The sequence below is a fragment of the Dermacentor variabilis genome, chromosome 4 (assembly GCF_050947875.1).
Source record: "Dermacentor variabilis isolate Ectoservices chromosome 4, ASM5094787v1, whole genome shotgun sequence".
NCBI classification, from domain to species: domain Eukaryota; kingdom Metazoa; phylum Arthropoda; class Arachnida; order Ixodida; family Ixodidae; genus Dermacentor; species Dermacentor variabilis.
In genome coordinates this window covers 236,583,443-236,604,136 of record NC_134571.1, presented here as the reverse complement: position 1 = coordinate 236,604,136, position 20,694 = coordinate 236,583,443, and the positions used below count along the sequence as shown (strand labels likewise).

At 49.4% G+C, this 20,694-nt stretch overlaps 1 protein-coding gene and 1 pseudogene across 10 annotated transcripts in view; one reads left to right on the top strand and one right to left on the bottom strand.

Moving 5' to 3' along the window:
• LOC142580219 (DENN domain-containing protein 2D-like) overlaps nucleotides 1–20,694 on the top strand; it is a 674,834-nt gene that overhangs the window by 628,651 nt on the left and 25,489 nt on the right. For 5 of the 10 annotated variants that reach the window (XR_012827652.1, XM_075691120.1, XM_075691130.1 and 2 more), the window contains one exon: nucleotides 6,416–6,579. The exons of 3 other annotated variants lie outside the window; for them this stretch is intronic. Coding sequence is in view for 6 of the 7 variants with exons in the window: in XM_075691120.1 (XP_075547235.1) it covers nucleotides 6,416–6,543 (128 nt within the window). In the remaining variant the exon portion in view is untranslated. Of the gene's footprint in view, nucleotides 1–6,415; nucleotides 6,580–14,747; nucleotides 15,254–20,694 lie in introns of those variants that run through there. 2 more of the 10 variants (XM_075691122.1, XM_075691123.1) reach the window with 2 other exon arrangements.
• On the bottom strand, nucleotides 806–4,907 carry LOC142577684 (uncharacterized; annotated as a pseudogene).

Here is a 20,694-nt window from a genome sequence, read left to right as displayed (position 1 = left end):
TCGTTTGTGCTTTAGTTTCCCTCTTAAAACACAACTTTATAAGTTTGTGGTCGCTACCTACACTTCTGGAGCCCTGTTCATCTATAATCATGGCTCCTAATCTATCGTACATCCTATGTGACATTAACACATAATCTATTGCCGAGTGTCGACCCCCTACCTATCATGTTATGATCCCGTCACACTTCTCAGTAGAGTTACAGACAACTAAGTTAAGCCTCTCACACATATCCAGCAGCATGTGACCTGTGGAGTCTGTGTACCCATCCATATCTTCAACATGCGCATTCATGTCTCCTAATACAATTATCTCACATCCTTTTCCTAGCTCATTCATGTCTGCTGCTATACAGTCCAACATTTTTTGTTTTCCTCTTTAGTAGTTGATCCTGTCCAAAGGTATACAATGCCTAGAAGTGTTTTTGCCCCTGCTACTTTTCCTTTCAGCCATAAATGCTCCTTTCATTGCTGTTTGACCCTTTGCCAATTTGTATTTTTGTGAATGAATGCTCCAATTCCCCCGCGGTTCTGCTACCCTCCACTCTGTTGCAGTAGTCCCATGCATATTCAGGGTTACACGGCGATTGTTCCATGTCCCTAAGATGTGTCTCTACAAACCCATGAACCATTAAGTTCTCCTGCCTTAGTTGCTCTTCGATTTCCTCCTATTTTAGCCTATTTCTGCCACCTTGCATATTAGTGAACCCTATGTCTGACTTAATTTGGCTCTAGTGCTTATTCCTGTCGCCTCTCCTACAGTACCGATGTTTGCTTGTTTGTGGCTCCTGCCTCGAATCGTCCACGCCTACACTGGTTCCTTCAGAGCTTAGGGTCCTCCTAAATAAGCTGCTGCCTGGCGGCCCATCCTGCCCCCTATCCTTTTGCCGGTGGCACCACTGTAGTGACTTGCCATCCTGCAGAAAAGGCCGGGAGCCGGCTCCGTACACGTCCCAGTTGACCTCCATCCCGCTATACCCGAGTCGTCGGCTCAGACTTCTAGTGACCCGATTGGCCTCAACCACCCTCCTTTCTATCTGGTAAATCTGGCCCTGCACCTCTGGTATAGTGCATATGGTCACATGCACCCTCCTGGGGGCCTCTCTAAGCCCAGTCTCAATGTGCCTCTCAAGGTCCTGGCTTCTCCCCTTAAGCACGACCATTGAGCCCAGCATGCATAATGACCAAGCTGTCCCCTACCACTTCCCGCGCCTTAGTCACTGCTTCCGCCATGCCCTTGTCTGCTTGCGCCTCTACCTGTACTCGCCCGTGCGCCTTCATTCTTGCTATCACGCCCTCTCCCCACGTTGAGTCCCCTATCAGCAGGACCCTTCTGTGTGCGAACCGTTCGCCTCCATCCTGCGTCTGCGGCCCCTTCCTTCGCGCCTGCTGGCGCCCCTGTGGCTGCAGCGTCGCCTCACTCGGGGCATGTTGCGCTGCTTCACCATAACTACGCCGATTCACCGGCGGCGAGCTGATGACCGCTTGCTCTGGCTTCCTGCCTCCCACTTCGCCTGTAGGGTCTGCCCTAATTTCTGAGTTTCTGCCACCGCTTTCATGTCCTGACCCGACATTCGCCGCTGCCCGCGTCTCAAGCACAACGAGCCGCCTTTTCAGTTCAGCGCTCCTTTCCCTCTCTTCCTCAAGCTCAGCCACTGTCCTGACTAATTGCGCGGCCTGGACCACTTCCACCTTGACCAAATGGTCGACTTTCGCCTGCAGTGCTACCCCCTTCTCCCGCTCCTCCCTCAGGCCTGCTTTAAGCTCTTCGAACTTGGCTGCACGATTTGCTTCCAATTTTCGGAATGTTTCCCTGACACCCTCGCACAGCCTGCACGTGAAGCTAGGCCCCTCCGCGTCTGCTAAATTCTGGAATTTAGTCTCGTCAAGGAAACACCATCGCAGGCACTCGTCGCACTGCACTTGCTCTTCGTCCCCCGCGGCCTTCACATTCTTCGGTTTCATCGCTAGGCCTACGTCCCTAGGCCCAGCGAGCAAGTTCGCCAAATCACTCGAGCAAAGCCGACCTCGACCGCTATCCCAAACAAAAATTTAAAAATTAGCACTCCCTACCCCATGTAAGAATCCGAAGAGCTAGCTGAAAGAATTAAATAAGCCTATCAAATAGCTACCACCTAGGCCTAACGGGGGAGGTGCCAGACCTACACAAAGCCAGTACATTTACTACTCTTACCAAGAATTCAAAATTTGCTTTCTACTCCATGCAAAAGAAAGCACTTCGAAACACTAGCTAATAAAGATAAAAGAGTACTATAGCTACGAACGACGTCGCTGAAGCCTCGTGCACAGGAGCGTCCGCGAGCAATCCTCTATACGATGTCACACTCTTCGGATGGATGGATGGAAGGTAGGAGCGTCCCCTTTGAAACGGGGTGATGGCAGTTGCCACCATGCTCAGCTTTTGATTTTGCCTTTTATTTTTGTTTACCTGTGTTGTGTGTTATTAAAATTCGCAATTTTCTTTAAATACGTCTTCCTACCCTTTCAACCTTATGTAACCTCTCTGCTTTTGAGCCACCAATCCTCCAATCGCCGTTTGCTAATTTCCACCGCATATTTATTTACATGACTATTGTTATCTCGGAACCCTAGGGCCTCAGGAAGGGTGACTGGCCGCATCGACATCGGGATTGATACCATCACATTTTAGTATGAGGTGTTCTATTGTTTCTACATATTTACCACACACAGTACATGTGTCTTCTTCGTTAAATTTCTTTCTATAGCTCCGCGTTTTAAGACATCCGGATCAAAGAGTAGGGCACTGCGTCTTGAGTTATCATAAAACGCTTCCTTCCTGATCTGCTCTTTCCACTATCGATATACTTCCACACTATGCTTCTTTTCCATTGAATTTATCCAATTTTTACCTTCCGCGTTTTTAACCTGTCGTTTCATGCTCTGTCTTTCTCCGTTCTCGTGTCTGGCATACTTACTGGTTAGCTTCCTAGTTCTTTCCCGCCATTGTGAGTCAACGCTTTTTCTGTATAGGTATTTAAATACCTTAGCTGCCCACTTGTTATCGTCCAATTTCCTCAGGCGTTTTTCATATAGGATTTTACTCTGAGCTTCCCGTGCTTCGCACGATGCCCAGCCCATATCCCCCTGTACTGCTTCGTTTGTGGTTTTCCCTTGGGCACCTAGTGTTAATCTTCCCACAGCTTTCTGATTTACTTCTAGTCTCGACTGAACCTCTGCCCTTAAACACAGGACCGCATTCCCGAAAGTAATCCCCGGCACCATTACTTCCTTCCAAATACCTCTCAGTGCCTCATACCAGTTTTACCCCCACAATGCCCTATGTTTCATTATGCCGGCATCTCATCGCCCTTTTGCTATGAGAGACTGTTCGTGCTTTTCCGTGTACATCTGCCCTTCGTTTATCCATACCTCGATATAATTGTATACGACCACTCGGGGTATTTCATGGCCTTGTATTGTAAGCTCCTGATCAGTTGTATCGATGAAAAGCATCCCACCGGACTTAGCTGCACTAAAACTGAAACCTAAACTGTCTCCTTCGTCTCCACAGTAATCAACCAGAATTTGCAAATCTTCCTGGCTATCTGCTAACAGTACAATATCGTCCGCATACATTAAACCCGGTAGTCGTTGCTCAACAACCTTTCCGCCTAATCTGTACGACAGAATATACCCTAGAATGCTTCTTCGTAACCTTCTTTCCATACTTATCATATTATCACGTGGTAGTGACTGTGAAAAAAGCAGCCAAACTGAGAAATAAGAAACTAGCGTTTTATTGGGCGAACTTGTGCCCTCAAAAACAGGCTGCCCTCAAAGAACGGCGACAGCGGCGAACACAGTTGGCGATCTTCGAAATGTGATCAGCGGGTCAAGCGCGTCGGCTTTTATACATCAGTCGAATATGCCAGAGTAATCGCTGGGACCCGCGTGCCTTCCACAAAGTTCTACATTATTCGCGTCGCGCACACATGCGATCAGATTACACAAGGTTCGGTCACAGACAGCAGATGGAAGCATCGATAACATTCCAGAAACTTCCGCTACATGCAGACGCGTCCTGCGCTGTGCGATAACATTTGTTAGGCGGTGAAACGTGTCGCGCGATAAAGACAAGTACACGTGTCAATACCCCCCTTTTAGAAAGCATCGACCCGATGCTGCAAACGAAAGTAATAAATGAAAACACCCGTAGCAAGGAAACCTACAAAATAAGGAAGTTTGTCAGCGTCCGTAAAATAGTTTAAGACGCACCACGAGGACCACTTCAGATCGTGCGCGGCGCCGCTGTGAATGCGAAATGCCGTCTGGCACGATCTCATAGTCCAGTGCGCCAATACGTCGAATGACCTTGTAGGGTCCGAAATAGCGTCGCAATAGTTTCTCTCTCAGTCCTTGTCGGCATATGGGGGTCCAAACCCAAACACGGTCGCAGGGCTGGTACTCGACGAACTGTCGTCGGAGGTTGTAGTGTTGGCTATCGGTACGCTGCTGGTTCTTGATCCGTAGGCGGGCAAGCTGTCGGGCTTCTTCGGCGCGCTGGAGATAGCTAGCGACATCAAGATTCTCTTCGTCAGTGACGTTCGGCAGCACGGCGTTGAGTGTCGTCGTCGGGTTCCTGCCGTAAACCAGCTTGAACGGGGTGATCTGTGTTGTTTCTTGCACCGCCGTGTTGTAAGCGAATGTTACGTACGGCAGGACGGCATCCCAGGTATTGTGTTCGACGTCGACGTACATTGCTAGCATGTCGGCAAGGGTTGTGTTCACGCGCTCCGTAAGACCGTTCGTCTGTGGGTGGCAGGCAGTTGTCCTCCTGTGCCTTGTCTGACTGTACTGCAACATGGCTTGGGTGAGGTCCTCTGTAAAAGTCGTTCCTCTGTCGGTGATGAGGACTTCTGGGGCGCCATGTCCGTAGCAGAATGTTCTCAACAAATAATTTCGCCACTTCGGCTGCGCTACCTTTCGGCAGTGCTTTCGTTTCAGCGAAGCGGGTGAGGTAGTCCGTCGCCACGACAATCCACTTATTTCCAGTTGTTGACGTCGGAAAGGGTCCCAACAAGTCCATCCCTATCTGCTGCATTGGTCGGCAAGGAGGCTCGATTGGCTGTAGTTATCCGGCTGGCCTTGTCGGTGGTGTCTTGCGTCGCTGACAGTCTCGGCAAGTTCTGACATAACGGGCGACGTCGGCGGTCAGGCGCAGCCAATAATACCTTTCCTGTATCCTGGATAGTGTCCGCAAAAATGCGAGGTGTCCAGCGGTCGGTTCGTAATGTAGGGTGTGCAATACTTCTGGACGCAGTCCTGACGGGACAACAAGAAGGTAGTTGGCGCGCTTTGGTGAGAAGTTCTTCTCTACGGGTAGGTTGTTTTGAAGCAAGAATGAAGACAATTCTCGCCTAACTGCCCTAGGGACAACGTCGGTGTGCCCTTCCAAATACTCGACAAGGTTTTTCAGCTTCGGGTCTGCTCGTTGCGGTCCAGCGAAGTCTTCCGTGCTTAATATGCCAAGGAAGGCGTCGTCGTCCTCGTCATCTTGCGGCGGCGAGTCAATGGGGGCGCGTGATAGGCAATCGGCATCAGAGTGTTTTCGTCCGGACTTGTAGGTTACAGTGATATCATATTCTTGCAGTCTTAGGCTCCACCATGCCAGCCGTCCCGAAGGGTCCTTTAAATTCGCCAGCCAACACAAGGCGGGATGGTCGCTGGCGACTTTGAATGGCCTGCCATATAGGTAAGGGTTCTGGCGGAGTGGTTGAGCGCACTCTTCGGTGATTATGCGATGCTTTGCGACTGGTGTTTGTCGAATCCTCGATGACGTCGAAAAGCAGCCTTTGTATCGTCGGCGCAGACTTCTGAGCTCTTGCTGCTTAATCATGGGGAGACTTGAATTCATGTTGAAGTCTGGTTCAGGAACTATGGTCGTCGGAGTAGATGCGGCAGAATCAGAGAGGACAAGCGTATTACTGGTTTCCAGAATTTCCTAGATCGTACGCGATCGTTCTTGATGAGTTTGAACTCCTGGCTGAAGTTTGTCAGCAACACTTTAGTTTTTCATCCGTGCAGTCGGGCGATCCCTCTTGCGACGCAAATTTCACGGTCTAGTGATAGACATTGGTCACCCTCGGTGACGCCTTCTACGTCGGCAGGTGTTTTGGTGCCGAAGGAAATGACAATGCTGGAGCGGAGCGGGATGCTGACTTGACTTTCAAGCACGCTTAAGGCGTGGTGACTACGAAAGCTCTCCGGCGGTATCGCACGATCTTCCGACAGCGTTATCGACTTCGACTTCAGGTCGATGATTGCGCCGTGTTGGTTCAGGAAGTCCATGCTGACAATGATGTCTCGTGAACACTGTTGGAGGATAACGAAGGTGGCAGGGTAAGTGCGGTTATGAACTGTAATTCTTGCCGTGCAGATTCCAGTCGGCGTGGGGAGGTGCGCTCCAGCGGTCCGAATTCGAGGGCCTTCCCACGCAGTCTTAACTTTCAACTGGGCGGAGATGGGTCCACTCATGACGGAGTAATTGGCTCCTGTGTCTACTAAGGTGGTGACTGCGTGGCCGTCGAGAAGCACGTCGAGGTCAGTGTGTCTTTGTCTGGCATTGCAATTAGGTCTTGGCGTCGGATCACGGCTGCCTCGTGTTGAACTGAAGCTGAAACGTTGCGTCGTCAAGTAGTCTTTCGTCGGTGTAGTCTTGGCTTCCTGACTTCGTCGGGACGGCGGCGTGTCGTTATTATGTCGGGATGGTCTCTTCGTCCTCTTCGTCGGCGGCGGAGGATCTTCGTCAGTTCGACGAACAGCAACCGCACCTCCATCGGTTGCTGCTTTTAGTTTTCCGGATATGGGCTCGCTGACCGGTCCCGGGCTGGGCCAGCGTATGGTTGGCGCTGCGGCGACCGGTAGCGGCCTGGTGACGGCGAACGGGACGGTCGTCGAGGGCTCCACTGAGTAGCGGCGAGGTAGTCGGCGATGTCGCGAGGGCGTTCACCTTCCCGAGGGCGCGGTGCATCGACGGCGAACCCTCGCAGACCCAGGTCGCGGTATGGGCATCGGCGGTACACATGGCCGGCTTCGCCGCAGTGGTAGCAGAGCGGGCGGTGGTCGGGGGCTCGCCAAATGTCCGTCTTCCTCGCGTAGCTGCGCTGGGCGACGGGTGGCCGTGCTGGCGGCGGCGGCGGTGGACGACGGAATTGTGGCGTTAAGGTACGGCCACACTGGCGTCAAAACGCGCGCGGCACGCCGCCGGCGGCGCGCCGCGTGCCGCGAAACCTGCCGCGGAAGCGGTTTGGTCTGCCGCGCAGAGGATGGGTCGAGGAGCCATTTTCGGCGGCTTGCCGCGGGCCGCGAACCAATGAGAGACGTCCGGGCTTTCTCCTAAGCGCCACCTCTTGGCTGCTGCCGAAGTTAACTTCCAGCGGCGGCGGCGGAACCGCGATCGACGACCGAGCGCTCCGAGCCAGCCGCGACAAACAGCGCGTCGTCAGAACGTCGTCGTCTGCATCTGCCATTGCAGGAATCAACGCGATCAGCGCGGTAGATGACGAGGGACGAGGAGCTGGTATCTGCTAACCGAGCAAGGAAAAAGCGCGCGACAACCGCGATATCGCGCCTATGCCTGCGCAGTTCGAGACAAGGCGAGATCAGCGCTGTCACGTGACTCCACGGCGGCCGCCGCGCGCACAACCGATGTGGCCTCTCTGCCGCGCGGCGTTCTTGCCACCGGCGGCGTGCCGCGCGCGTTTTGACGCCAGTGTGTCCGTACCTGGGCCCTGACGTTGACGCGGAGCGGGACCTTGACGGCGGCGTAGGTTATCGCTTCCGGCTGAGGTTGCGGTGATCGTGGTTGCACCTCAGGGACTCCAAGCGATCGCTGAACCTCTTCTTTGACGATTTCAGCGATTGGATCCACTTGGGACTGCGTCCTTGGGTAGAACTTCTGCAGCTCCTCCCGTACGACCGCTCTGATAGTCTCGCGTAGATCGTCGGTAGCCAGTGATTGAACCCTGGCGTAGTTTGTAGAGTTCGTGCGGCGATCGAATTGCCGGTTTCGGATCTCGAGTGTCTTCTCAATGTTCGTCGCCTCACGAAGAAACTCTTCGACGGTTTTCAGTGGGCTTCTTACCATTCCGGCGAAAAGTTCCTCCTTTACACCACGCATCAGTAGGCGGACTTTCTTCTCCTCGGCCATATCCGGGTCGGCGTGGCGGAACAAACGGCTCATTTCTTCCGTAAAGATGGCAACGTTCTCGTTTGGTAGCTGCACTCGGGCGTCCAGCATAGCTTCGGCCCTTTCCTTGCGCACGACGCTTGTAAAGGTGCGCACGAAGCCGCTACGGAACAGGTGCCACGTTGTCAAGGTTGACTCCCTGTTCTCAAACCACGTTCTGGCGGCGTCTTCTAAGGCGAAGTAGACATGCCGCAGCTTGTCGTCGGAGTCCCAGTTGTTGAATGTCGCGATTCGTTCGTAGGTCTCCAGCCATGATTCTGGGTCTTCAGTCGCTGCTCCGTGGAAGGTTGGTGGGTCCCGAGGTTGTTGTAGGATAACGGCGGACGCTGGGGCCGCCATTGGGGTTGTCTTGACCACGATCTTCTTTGTCGTCTCAGGTAGAAGTCCGAGCTCTGGGGGCAGTCCGTGCAGTCTGCGGCTAGCACGCTGGTCTTGGGCGATGTTAGTTCTGTCCTCGGGCTTTGCTGGGGCGTTCGGTACATTAACGCACAAGCACCTCCACCAGATGTCACGTGGTAGTGACGGTGAAGAAAACAGCAATACGGTGGAATACAAAACTAGCTTTTATTGGGCGAACCTGTGCCCACAAAAACAGGCTACACTTATAGCACAACGATAGCGGCGAACACGGTCGGCGATCGTCGGAAATCTGATCAGCGGGTCAAGCGCGTCGGCTTTTATAGAGCAGTCGTCGAATGTTCCAGACTAATCGTTCGGACCCGCGTGCCTTCCACAAAGTTCTACACCATTCGCGTCAGGTGATGAAATCAGATAACATAAGGTTCGGCGACAACAGGCAGCGGATAGAAGCATCGATAACTTTCCAGAAACTTCGGGTACATGCAGGCGCGTCCCACGCTGTGCGATTACATTTGTTAGGCGGCGAAACGTGGTTGCCTAATAAAGATAAGTACACGTGTCAGTATAACCGCCCTGAAAGATAAGGAAAACATGGCGCGAAGCGGCCTAGGTCGAGCGTTTTGTGTAGCAACCAGCAGGCATAACCATTGCTGAATTGTGCTTCAACTTTTATTTAATTCAATAGAACTGTTTTAGAACGCGCAACAATATATATATATATATATATATATATATATATATATATATATATATATATATATATATATATATATATATATATATATATATATATATGGAGTTCAAAAAGCTAGTCGGGCCGAAGCCCCCGTCCCTGGAAAATGAAAGCTATCCGTCTATGCACGCAGGTATATACACAGAACAACTACTGCACCGACACGGCTTTCAGTGGCTGAAGGGAGTACTGTTGTGCCCATACTGGTTGTTGAAAAACTGAGAATTTAATGTATGTTGTAGGATAACGGGGGATTTATATATATATATATATATATATATATATATATATATATATATATATATATATATATATATATATATATATATATATATATATAATCTTACTGTTGAAAAGATTTCATGTCACCTGAGAGAATTGAGCGCTAAAGTGACGACTTTCTATGAGTATATACAAGACCTCATAGTGGGAGACAGTTCAATTTCACAGTCTGAGTCCTCTTGGTGGCGTAATATTTCCTCTGTAATTGTCGCATACTTGGCTGTCGCTAATACTGCTTTGCCTCTCTGGCGAAACTTAAGCCTCTCTCTCTCTTTCTATTTCTTTTTCTGTGAGTCTGAGTATAAGCGCCGCTGCGCATGACTGCTGTTGATTATAATTTCGATTTAATCCGGCTTGACCTCATTTCGGTTACAAAGTGTACTACACCATGGGTTTAAAAAAAGAGCAGTTGTGTTACGCGAAGAAAACGTAGTGCATTTTATTTCTAACCGGATGCAGTTTGTAAATGCTAATCACTGCAATTCTCGGTTTTCTAACGTACCAGCAGCCTGGCTCCACTTCTCTTTCTAATCTATATTAACGATCTTCCGAACTGCGTTCTTTGCTCTTCCATAAGGCTTTTCGCGGACGACTGTGTTCTTTACCGTAACATTACTAATACTTCAGATTCCCAAGAGCTGCAGGACGACCTCCCGCGTAACTGAGTGGTGATCTAATTGGTGCATGCAACTAAATTCAAATAAATGCAAGGCCATGCGAATATCTTGTAACGCTGCCACGCACACAAACTTCATTAATGGTGCACATGTGACGTCAGTTACCTCTTACAAGTATCTCGGCCTTCACATATCAAATAACGTTTCTTGGCACTCGCATATTACCTATGTTAATAATCACGCTAACGGCATGCTTGGTTACTTGTGCTATAATTTTAGCTCTGCCCCTTCTTCCCTGAAGCTCACTCTTTACAAAACTTTTGTTCGCTCCAAATTGGAGTATGCTTCAGCGATTTGGGATCCAACTCAGTCTTCATTAGTTTCTACTCTAGAAAGTATTCATAACCGCGGTGCATGCTTTGTCTTATCTAATTATTCTCGCTATGCAAGTATCTCTTCAATGAAATGAACTCTTAACCTACCTGATCTTTCATCACGCCGCAAATGTTCCCATCTCTCCCTTTTTCACAAAGTTTTTCATTTCACACCCCTTTTAAAAGAAACCCTTCTTACCCTTCCGTCTTATATTTCGGCCCGCACTGACCGCAGCCCTAAAGTCGGGGTGCCGTTGTGCCGTACAAACCCGTACAGTGACTCATTCATCGCTAGGACAAGCACGGACTGGAATCGCTGTCCCGCATCGATCACATTCATCACTGACTCTACCAACTTCAAGACCGCTGTTCAGAATGCCTTTTGTTAATATTTTTGTTAATACTTTCTGTTTGTATTTTTACTGCATTACTTTTGTTTTTGACTCCACTCCATTCTGTAACGCCTTCGGGCCCTGAAAGTACGTGAAATAAATAAATAAATTGTTTCCAGTACAGCGTAGCTGCCAGTAGTTTATTCGTTACTGAGATTTCATTCAGTAATTTCAATTAATTATCTAACTGGAGAAGTACTGTCTTAATTATCAAATTGTCAATGAGGCATTTGTAGCCACCCCAAAAATGACATCTAACTGCGGCGTTTTCAGTGACATACTAATAATTGCTTACAATTTTTTTCTGAAGCAGCAGAAGCTTGATGTGGGCGAGTTGGTTTTGCATAGTTGATGAAAAGAGCGCTACGAAGCCGCGGACTAAAAGAACAACATGTACGACGGACAAGGCGCTACTTCCAACTAAATGTTTCTTGACGAAACAGGACTTTAAATGGATGCAAGCAAGAATGGCCCATCGTGACATCACGACCTCCCTATCTCATTAGAAAAGCTATCTCTTTTTCGGTAAGCGTCACTGAAGGGCAACTAATACACGTGCCCTCGGCCTTTGCAATGTAAAAAGCTTTTAATATCTCCCGTTCTAGTCTATCTCTAGACCGTGCCAGAAACCTGGTGTCGCGAAGATACGGACGACAATTGTGACGTTTACAGTGTTCTGCCAGATGGCCCCCCGCATTGTTATTTACGGCCCAATTGTGCTCACGCGCCCTTTCATTAAAACACCGTCCGGTTGGACCGATATAAACCTGTTGGCAACTTAGGGGTATCTCATATACGACATTACTTTTGCAAGCAGTGTACTGCGCTGCATGTTTCTTAGAGCATGGTTCGGGTTTTGATTTTGTCATCATAGGGCATATCTTGGCCAGCTTACATGGTGCACTGAAGAGAAGATTGATACTGTGCCTTTGTGCCACCTTCTTGAGGTTGTGGGACACCCTGTGCCAATAAGGAATCACATGTAATCTCTTCCTATCAAATGGCTTTCTTGTGTTAGTGCCTTCTCTTGCCTGTTTGATCTTTTGAAGAAGCTTATCGCAAACGCTAGAGATCAATACTGAAGGGAAACCGGCTAGGCGTAGCCTTGAAACTTGGTTATTGAAACTGATTTCGATTTTGGGGTTGCAAGATTTGTTTAGCGCTTCTTTTAGACAAGTCATTGCAACTCCTCGTTTTACTAACTTGGAGTGCGCAGTGTCGTATGAAATTAGCTGCTTGTTCAACCTCGGCTGGTATTCGAAACAGACATGCGTGTTCATCAGAGTGAGATTGAGGTCCAGAAAGCGAATGCTGTTATCACAAGGCCTTTCGTACGTGAAGTTTAGAGCCTTCGATGCATTTCTAAATGTGTTAATTATCGATTCTACAGTGTCATCTAGCCTAGACCCTGGAACGTCGTTAACAACCACCAGGTAGTCATCGACGTACCTCATTATGGAAGGAGCACATGACTGATTCAGCATGCTGTTTACACACTTGTCAAAGGCGCTGAGAAAGATGTCTGAAAGAATGGGAGCGAGCGACGATCCAATGCAAATGCCCTTGCGTTGTACATATTGTTGGTTTTTGAAACTAACGACAGTGGAATGAAGATAAAAGCTTAACAGTTCTAAAAACTGGCCACTGTTCACTCCTGTTGCACAACTGAACCTAACTTCACCAAAGTATTCGATTTTGTTCCTAATGGCACTGAGCACTCCGTCATGAGGAATCGCATAATACAGGTCTTCAACGTCCAGTGAAAACGCGTACGCATTGCTCCAAGTTCCTTGTTCTAAAGTCAGCACGACTTCTCTAGAGCTCCGCACAAGTAAAGGCTCATCCAGGGGTAACTGGCATAAATGGCGCTTCAGGTAGTGCCCTGCTTGCATCTGCCATGTCTTCTTCTCAGAGACAATAGCCCTAAAGGGGCAATCAGGTTTCTGGGTCTTGCCGGAGAAAAAAACTTCCAAGACACCTACCTCAGCCCTGTCGGTCGTCTTCCGAAGAGCATCCAGGTTGAAGTTTTCAAGCATCTTGATCGCATCGGTTTTTTGCTTTTTGTGGTTGAAATCCAAGGCCTTGAAATTCTTCTCAATTGCGCTGATGGCCCTCTCTCCATACGCTCCCTTGGAAAGGATGACGAAGCCATCCTCCTTGTCCAACTGTACCGCGACGAGGTCATTTTGCCGTAGGAAGCCCGTTAACTTCTTGAAGGGTGGGTTAGGGGTGGATTTCGAACGCACGGTCCGAAGAAGGGTATCCACCGCGTCACTGGTAGCTCGATCCCGCTCTGTCTCGCCAGCGCAGTTTCCCATTCGCCGGGCCGTAGCGAGGAGCTGGTGCTTCTTGGACGGCGGCTCAAAGCTGTACTTCGTTCCTTTTTGAAGTAGACTCCTAACGTCGTCTGGGAGCACAACATCACCGAGTAGTGTCACTTTTGTTGGCTGAATGTTTCGTCGACTTCGCTTTGGAAGGCCTATTCTTGACCTTTGCCAAAGGAATTCAGTCACTTGTTTGGCAATCCTTTTGGACTGGGCGAATTCTCGGCCGCCTACAACCTGATCCTTGCCTTCGTTGCACAGGATCCAAAGCCAGTCGTTGTACCTACGTGCCTGCCGCCCTTTCTCAGACTTCATTATCCTGTACATCCTTTTGACGTGTCACCATGAAGGTTCCAGGCCACCCAGGAAGACTTGAACTTCGGGAGCAACTATTCCCTGTTTGAGGTAGTGTGTGACTATCCGAGGCTGACAGGAGTTGATTGCGATGAGGTTTATGCATGTGGCGATGGGACATGGTTGAACTTGTGAAGACAATTTTTTTCTGACTGGCAAAGAAACCTCACGAAGTATGAAAAATACCATGTGAGGGCGCTCCTACCCGCACCATATAGCAATGCCATCAAATAAGCTGATTGAAAGCAACTGCATTGCCTGTCGCAAATCCGAAGAGACATAATGGTATGGAAGGAGCACCAACAGCAGGTTTCGCGGCTTCGCAGCTATTCCTTTCTCTCATTTATATGTCGCACTTATCCGTCTCCCATGGCCGACTGGTCACACTAATAACACAAGCACCTTGATAACGTGGCCGAAGCGCTGCTCACGCACGAAATGCGAAAAGAAATCTAATAGGCATAGAATGTTTCAAAATCACAGCTTTGCTCGCACGGCATCGAAAAAGTGACGCGGAGCTATATTTCGCCCCAGAAACTTGCTTTGGACCAAAAACAAATTAAAGTGACCATTATATTTTTCATAAAGGTGTGTACGTGCTGCAAAGACAGGTTCGTGTCGAAAAATAAAGGCGAAATAAACTGACCGGGAAGCGACCGACGTGTATAGAAAAAGGCAAAATCGATCAAGAAAGTAAACATACCACTTCTAAATGAGCCGTGCTGACAATCAACATGTCAGTGCAAAAAAAAAAGGAAGAAAGAAAGAAAACAGATTTCAGTGTGCCCTTATTATCTATGAATTTGTAAGCTCCGTTCCATAGGAGGACCTATGCGAATAGGTCTTCTTTTGTAGCTACGCAGTATTGTGTCCATTTTATCACATCTTCAGTACCTTTCTTGACGACCAACGCCGGAATACTGCAGCAGACGTCCGTTATCCTTGCCTTGAACTAATCAGATGTGTGTCTCGATCATGTAAGCATGATCTTTCACAAAATCGCAAAGAAAGAAATCGGCTGGAGAGAGGTCAGGTGACCTAGCCGGCCAATTTACAGGTGCATGCCTTCCAATTTATTGTGCAGGAAAAGTTGCATCCAGCCAGTTTCGTGCTCGGCTGCTGCTGTGTGCGGGTGCCTCATCTTGCTGATACTACAGAAGTCGAAGACGTGACAGTGGGACTTTGCTCCTTCAAGGATTTTGTTCACGTAATGCTATCCAGTCAGTGTGTGATCCAAGAAGTTGAAACCGATTATAGCACCGGCGTAAATTCCAAACAACACATTGAGCGACCACTGGCACTGGTGCCGATTGCACCTTACCCAATGTAGATTGGAGTAGCTCTGATAGTGTGCATTATGCAAATTTACCTAGGTGTTTCTGCGAAAATTGGCTTCATCTTTTCCGAAGCTTTCCACATTCATGTTAGCGGCGAAGCATATGTAAGCCTCCCCTCTATTTCTCTCCTTCCGAAGGAGATTGGCTTCCTATCACATTAATTGCTATCCCCCCTGCGCATGCCCAATTCTTTTGATTCTGTGGTTTGAGGTAGCGGCGGAGCATATACATGCTGACTGAAAGAATAAAGACACTTTGGTTGTTAGTCAGCGCTGTTGTCTGTGTCCATTCACTCGTCCTGTTGTTTAGCGCTGTTTTTTATTGCTCGTAATCATAAACCAACCAGCCCAAATGCGTACTTTTCTGGCTTCATCTTCGCACATGATGTTGCTCAAAAAGTCCGGTGAATAATGGGCTTATGTGAGGACCCAATTAGAGAAATCTATATGATTCTACAGGTTCCTATCTTCTAAGCGTTGGTGCTGGTTAGAGTGGTACAGGTGAAACGCCGTCATTTAGAATCCTCCAAACTGATGACTTGGAAACTGGTACTTGGGCGGCCACGTCCCGCACGCTAGCATGAGGCTTTGAGGTCATAAAGGCTAGAACATCTGCTTAGGCTAGGAGTAAGAGATGGAGTCTTCCGCCGCTGTTTCTTGAAGCTGCCGGTATATCTCAGGTTTTCATGATTTCTGATAATAGTCCATGCTTTTGGTCTACCGCCACGCTTTCATGAATGATATATATATTGTTACGATGAGTTGCGAAGAAATGGTTTTATTTACAGGAGATGGACGATTTACTTAACGAAGGAAATTGCGCTAAAAAAGACACGGACGAGTAAGGACATGCACGGGCGCTCGTCCATGTCCTTACTCGTCCGTGTCTTTTTTATCGCAATTTCCTTCTTTAAGTACGTACGACCGACTCGCCCAACAACGTGCTCTCCTAGAGATGGACGATGGTCGTAGCGTGATCGCAGCGCAGCCCGGCCTCTCAAACTCCTCGTTCTCTTCGTCTTCTCTTTCTTCTCTTCTTGTCCGTGCCTTTCGTATCTGTTACATTTCCCCGCAAGCAGACGAAGCCCGTGGGGCGAGTCAGGATGGACAAGCAGGGTAGAAAGGCTTCAGGCGAGCAATATGAGTCAGCTGAGTTCTGCTTGATCGCCGACCATTGCACAGTAGGCGAGCTATGACATGAGTGAGTTCGCTCAGGCGGTCCACAACTACAAATGGGCCTGAATATTGTGACAAGAACTTTTGGTACAATCCACGCTTGCGTTGCGGTGTCCAAAGAAGGACTGAGTCACCTTTTTGCATACTTGTACAGCGATACTTGTACGTGACGGTCGTCGTATTGCTCTTTCGAACGACTGCGAGGCCAGAGTACGAAGACGAGCTATTCGACGCGCTTCTTCGGCGAGACACAAAGTCTTCGATACGGAATCATCACTGTGCAGAACGAAGGGTAAGAAAGTGTCCAGAGGGCTTCGCGGTAACCTTGCATACAGGAGATAAAATGGGCTATAGTTCGTGGTTTCGTGCTTCGCCGTGTTGTATACATAAGTGATGAAGCAGCACGTCGTCCCAGTTCTTATGATTGGAGGAGACGTACATGGCAAGCATGTTAGTCAGCGTTCTGTTTGTCCTTTCAACGAGGCCATTGGACTGTGGATGATACGGCTTGGAATGACGGAACTGTGAAGTGCGCAAACGAAGTAACTCTTCAATGGCATCAGCCGTGAACTGGCGACCACGGTCGCTGATGATGACAGGTGGTGGGCCATGACGAAGGACCACGGAATGGAGCAGGAAGACCGCCACGCAAGCAGCGGTGGAAGACGGTATGGCTGCAGTTTCTGCATACCGTGTAAGATGGTCTACGCAGACAATTATCCAGCGGTTCTTGTTAGATAACGGGAATGGACCCAAAAGGTCAATGCCTACTTGCTCGAACGGCGTACTGGGCGGTGTCAATGGCCGAAGGGGACCCAGGGCTGCGGTGGTCGGTCGCTTGTGATGTTGGCACGTTTCACAACTAGCGACATAGCGCTTGGTTTTTTCGTACATCTTGGGCCAGTAAAAGCGCTCCTGCGTGCGGTGCAGCGTTCGTACGAAGCCGAAATGGCCGGATGTCACATCGTCATGCATGGCGCGTCGAACGTCGGAGCGAAGACTCTCGGGGACAAGCAGAAAACGTGCTCCATGCCCGGAGTAATTAGTTTTGTACAGCAATTTATCACGGACAGTAAAGCGACCGCTGCCTTTAGAAGTACGGGCGGCGACAAAAAGCAGCTCAAGGGTAGCATCATCCCGTTGTTCTCGCTGAAAGTCTGCCGCGTCAGGGAACGTAGGAGTAACACCAGCGAGACAGTCGTCAAAATTCTCAGCATCGCAGTCGGTAGTCGCAAGAGGAATCCGAGAGAGGCAGTCTGCGTCAGCGTGACGACGGCCACTGTTGTACGATACCACAAAGTCGTATTCCTGAAGGCGCAGCGCCCAACGTGCGAGGCGACCAGAGGGATTACGCAAACCGACCAGCCAGCATAAAGAGTGATGGTCGGTGATAATCTTGAATGGTCTACCGTAAAGATAACATCGAAACTTTTGTACGGCGAAAACGGCTGCCAGGCATTCCTGTTCCGTAACCGTATAATTGCGTTCAGATTTGCTCAGACAACGGCTGGCATATGCGACAACATGTTCTGCGCCACTGTGACGTTGTACAAGCACCGCTCCTATGCCGATTCCACTAGCATCAGTGTGAACTTCAGTCGGGCAAGATGGATCTAAATGACGCAATAGGGGTGCTGACGTTAGTATAAACTTCAGTTGAGAGAATGATGCGTCACACTCTGGTGTCCAATTGAAGGATCCATTTTGTCGCAAAATACTTGTCAACGGGTAAACGATGTCGGCAAACCGAGGAATAAAACGACGAAAATACGAACATAGGCCAATGAATGAGCGGAGTTCTCGTGCTGACTGCGGCGGCTTGAAGGAGCTCACTGCTTCAATCTTACGAGGATCGGGTCTGACGCCATCCTTGTCGACTAAGTGTCCCAGGACCAGTGTTTGACGTCCGCCGAACCGACACTTCTTTGAGTTTAGGACCAGTCCAGCTTTCTCAATGCAGTCGAGAACGAGGCTGAGACGTTCGTTATGTTCTTCAAACGTGCGGCCAAAGATTACAACATCATCGAGGTAACACATCCATATCTCCCACTTAAGACCACGTAGTACTGTGTCCATGAATCTCTCAAAGGTGGCAGGAGCATTGCAAAGGCCAAAAGGCATAACATTAAATTCGAATAGGCCATGTGGAGTCATGAAAGCGGTCTTTTCCTTGTCGGCAGGGTCCATAGGTATTTGCCAATACCCCGATCGCAAATCAATGGTTGAGAAGTAAGAAGCAGCGTGTAAGCAATCAATGACGTCATCGATTCGCGGGAGTGGATAGACATCCTTCTTCGTCACTGCGTTTAGATGTCTACAATCCACGCAGAATCTCCAGGAGCCATCTTTTTTTCGGACCAGGATTACTGGGGCTGCCCATGGACTAGATGACTCTTCAACGACACCTTTGTTCATCATCTCCTTGACTTGCTCGGCAATAACTTTGCGCTCGGACGATGACACTCGGTAGGGCTTCTGGCGGATGGGGTGTGCTGAGCCGGTATGTATTCTGTGACGAGCGCGGGACGACGGTAAATGAAGGGGTGCATCTCCATACGTGAAGTCGAATGCAGCCTCATGCCTGGCAAGGACTTGTACCAGTGCTTGCCGTTCCGATGTACCGGGAGCCTTGCTGATCATGCCAAGCATTAGCTCTTCAGAATGGCGATTATCGCAAGGAGAGCAAGCTGTAGAGACGTCCGTAGTTAGTGCCGCTATTGAGCTACATGCGGCTTCATCGAAAAGAGCGATTTTCATACCGCGAGGAAGGACAACCGGCGTGGCGGAACAGTTCAGCGCCCACAATGTGGCGACTCCTTTCGTCATGCACACGACAGAGCAGGGCACAAGTATATTTTTTTAGCACAGTTTATGCGGAGAGGCCTAATCACAAGGTCAACACAATCAGCATCAACAGTAGTTGTAGAAACACGAACGGGCGTCAGGCACCACGATGGTGCAATCACTTCATCAAGAACACCGAGTGTGTCTGTGTCCCCGTCTTCACCACCCAAGCTTTGTTCGGAATGTGCTGATATAAATAACTTGTTCAATGAGATTTCGCCACAACCACAGTCCACGGAAGCGCCGCATTGTTCAAGAAAATCGATACCAAGAATAACGTCGTGCGAACAACGAGAAAGAACAAGAAATTCCGACACAAACACTTTCCCAGCCAACAAAACACTCACAGCACAAACACCAAGGGGATGAAGCCACTCGCCGCCTACTCCACGAAAGGTAATATCGTCGTTCCAAGAAAACGTAACTTTGTGGCCTAGCCGGTTTTTGAAAGCGAGGCTCATCACAGACACAGTCGCCCCAGTATCAACTAACGCCATGGTCGGTATTCCGTCAATCGAGACATTCACAAGAGTAGAGAAGTGGACAACACGAACGCCGAACATCGTCCATCTCCTGTAAATAAATCCATTTCTTCGCAACTCATCGTAACAGTTGTGGTGGAAGGTGCTGGGTAATCGACACCCGAATACGGAGGCTGAACCACAAGTTCTTCGACGGAGCCGTCGCCTTGCTGGACTCCCACCGAATCCACCGGAGTTGAATATGTCCCACGACGCAGACGAACAACGGCCCATTCCAACTGCTGCGCCGACCAGTTCCGTTCTACAACTGAGAGATGCGCGTCCCTTCGCCGGAAGATCGGACGAAGACGTAGAGGTAGCGTGATCGCAGCGCAGCCCGGCCTCTCAAACTTCTCGTTCTCTTCGTCGTCTCTTTCTTCTCTTCTTGTCCGTGCCTTTCGTATCTGTTACTATATATATATATATATATATATATATATATATATTGTGAGCATTATTCATACGCCTCATATTCTCACCTGTACATACTCATCATCACCGTTTTGGACCCTGGTGGTGGGGCTCTCACTCGAGAGAATAAAGAAGAGACTGGCTACCTAAACCTCGTCTCACAAGTGGTGGAGTGTGCTGTCCGGTTCCTTCGCCCTCTCGCTCCCGGTCTCTCTCCAGCTTCACCTACGCTACATCCCTGGAGCTTCGCTCGGGTCGCCGCCTCTACCAACTGCACTCAACCATGTCGCAAGACCAGCAGACCAGTACCACGACATCCACCTTGCCTACTCCTGCGGGAACCCCTTCTTGGACAGTCACCACCCCTCAGAAGGATCCACCGCTCTTTGCTGGGCTTCCAGGCGACGACGTTGAAGACTGGTTGGAGCTATACGAGCGCGTGAGTGACTTTAACCACTGGAACGAATCAGCAAAACTTGCTCACGTCGCCTTCTACCTAACCGGAGTTGCGAAAACTTGGTTTTCCAATCATGAGCTCGATTTGGTCAACTGGAGCATCTTTAAACACCATCTACGCCAGATTTTCGCGAACTCGTCTGTCCGCTCCGATATCGCTAAGAAGAAGCTTGCTGAGCGTGTTCAGCACTCAGGCGAGTCCTACACTTCGTACATAGAGGACGTCCTCGCCCTCTGCCGCCGCGTGAACACCTCGATGGCAGAGAGTGACCGTGTGCGCCACCTGC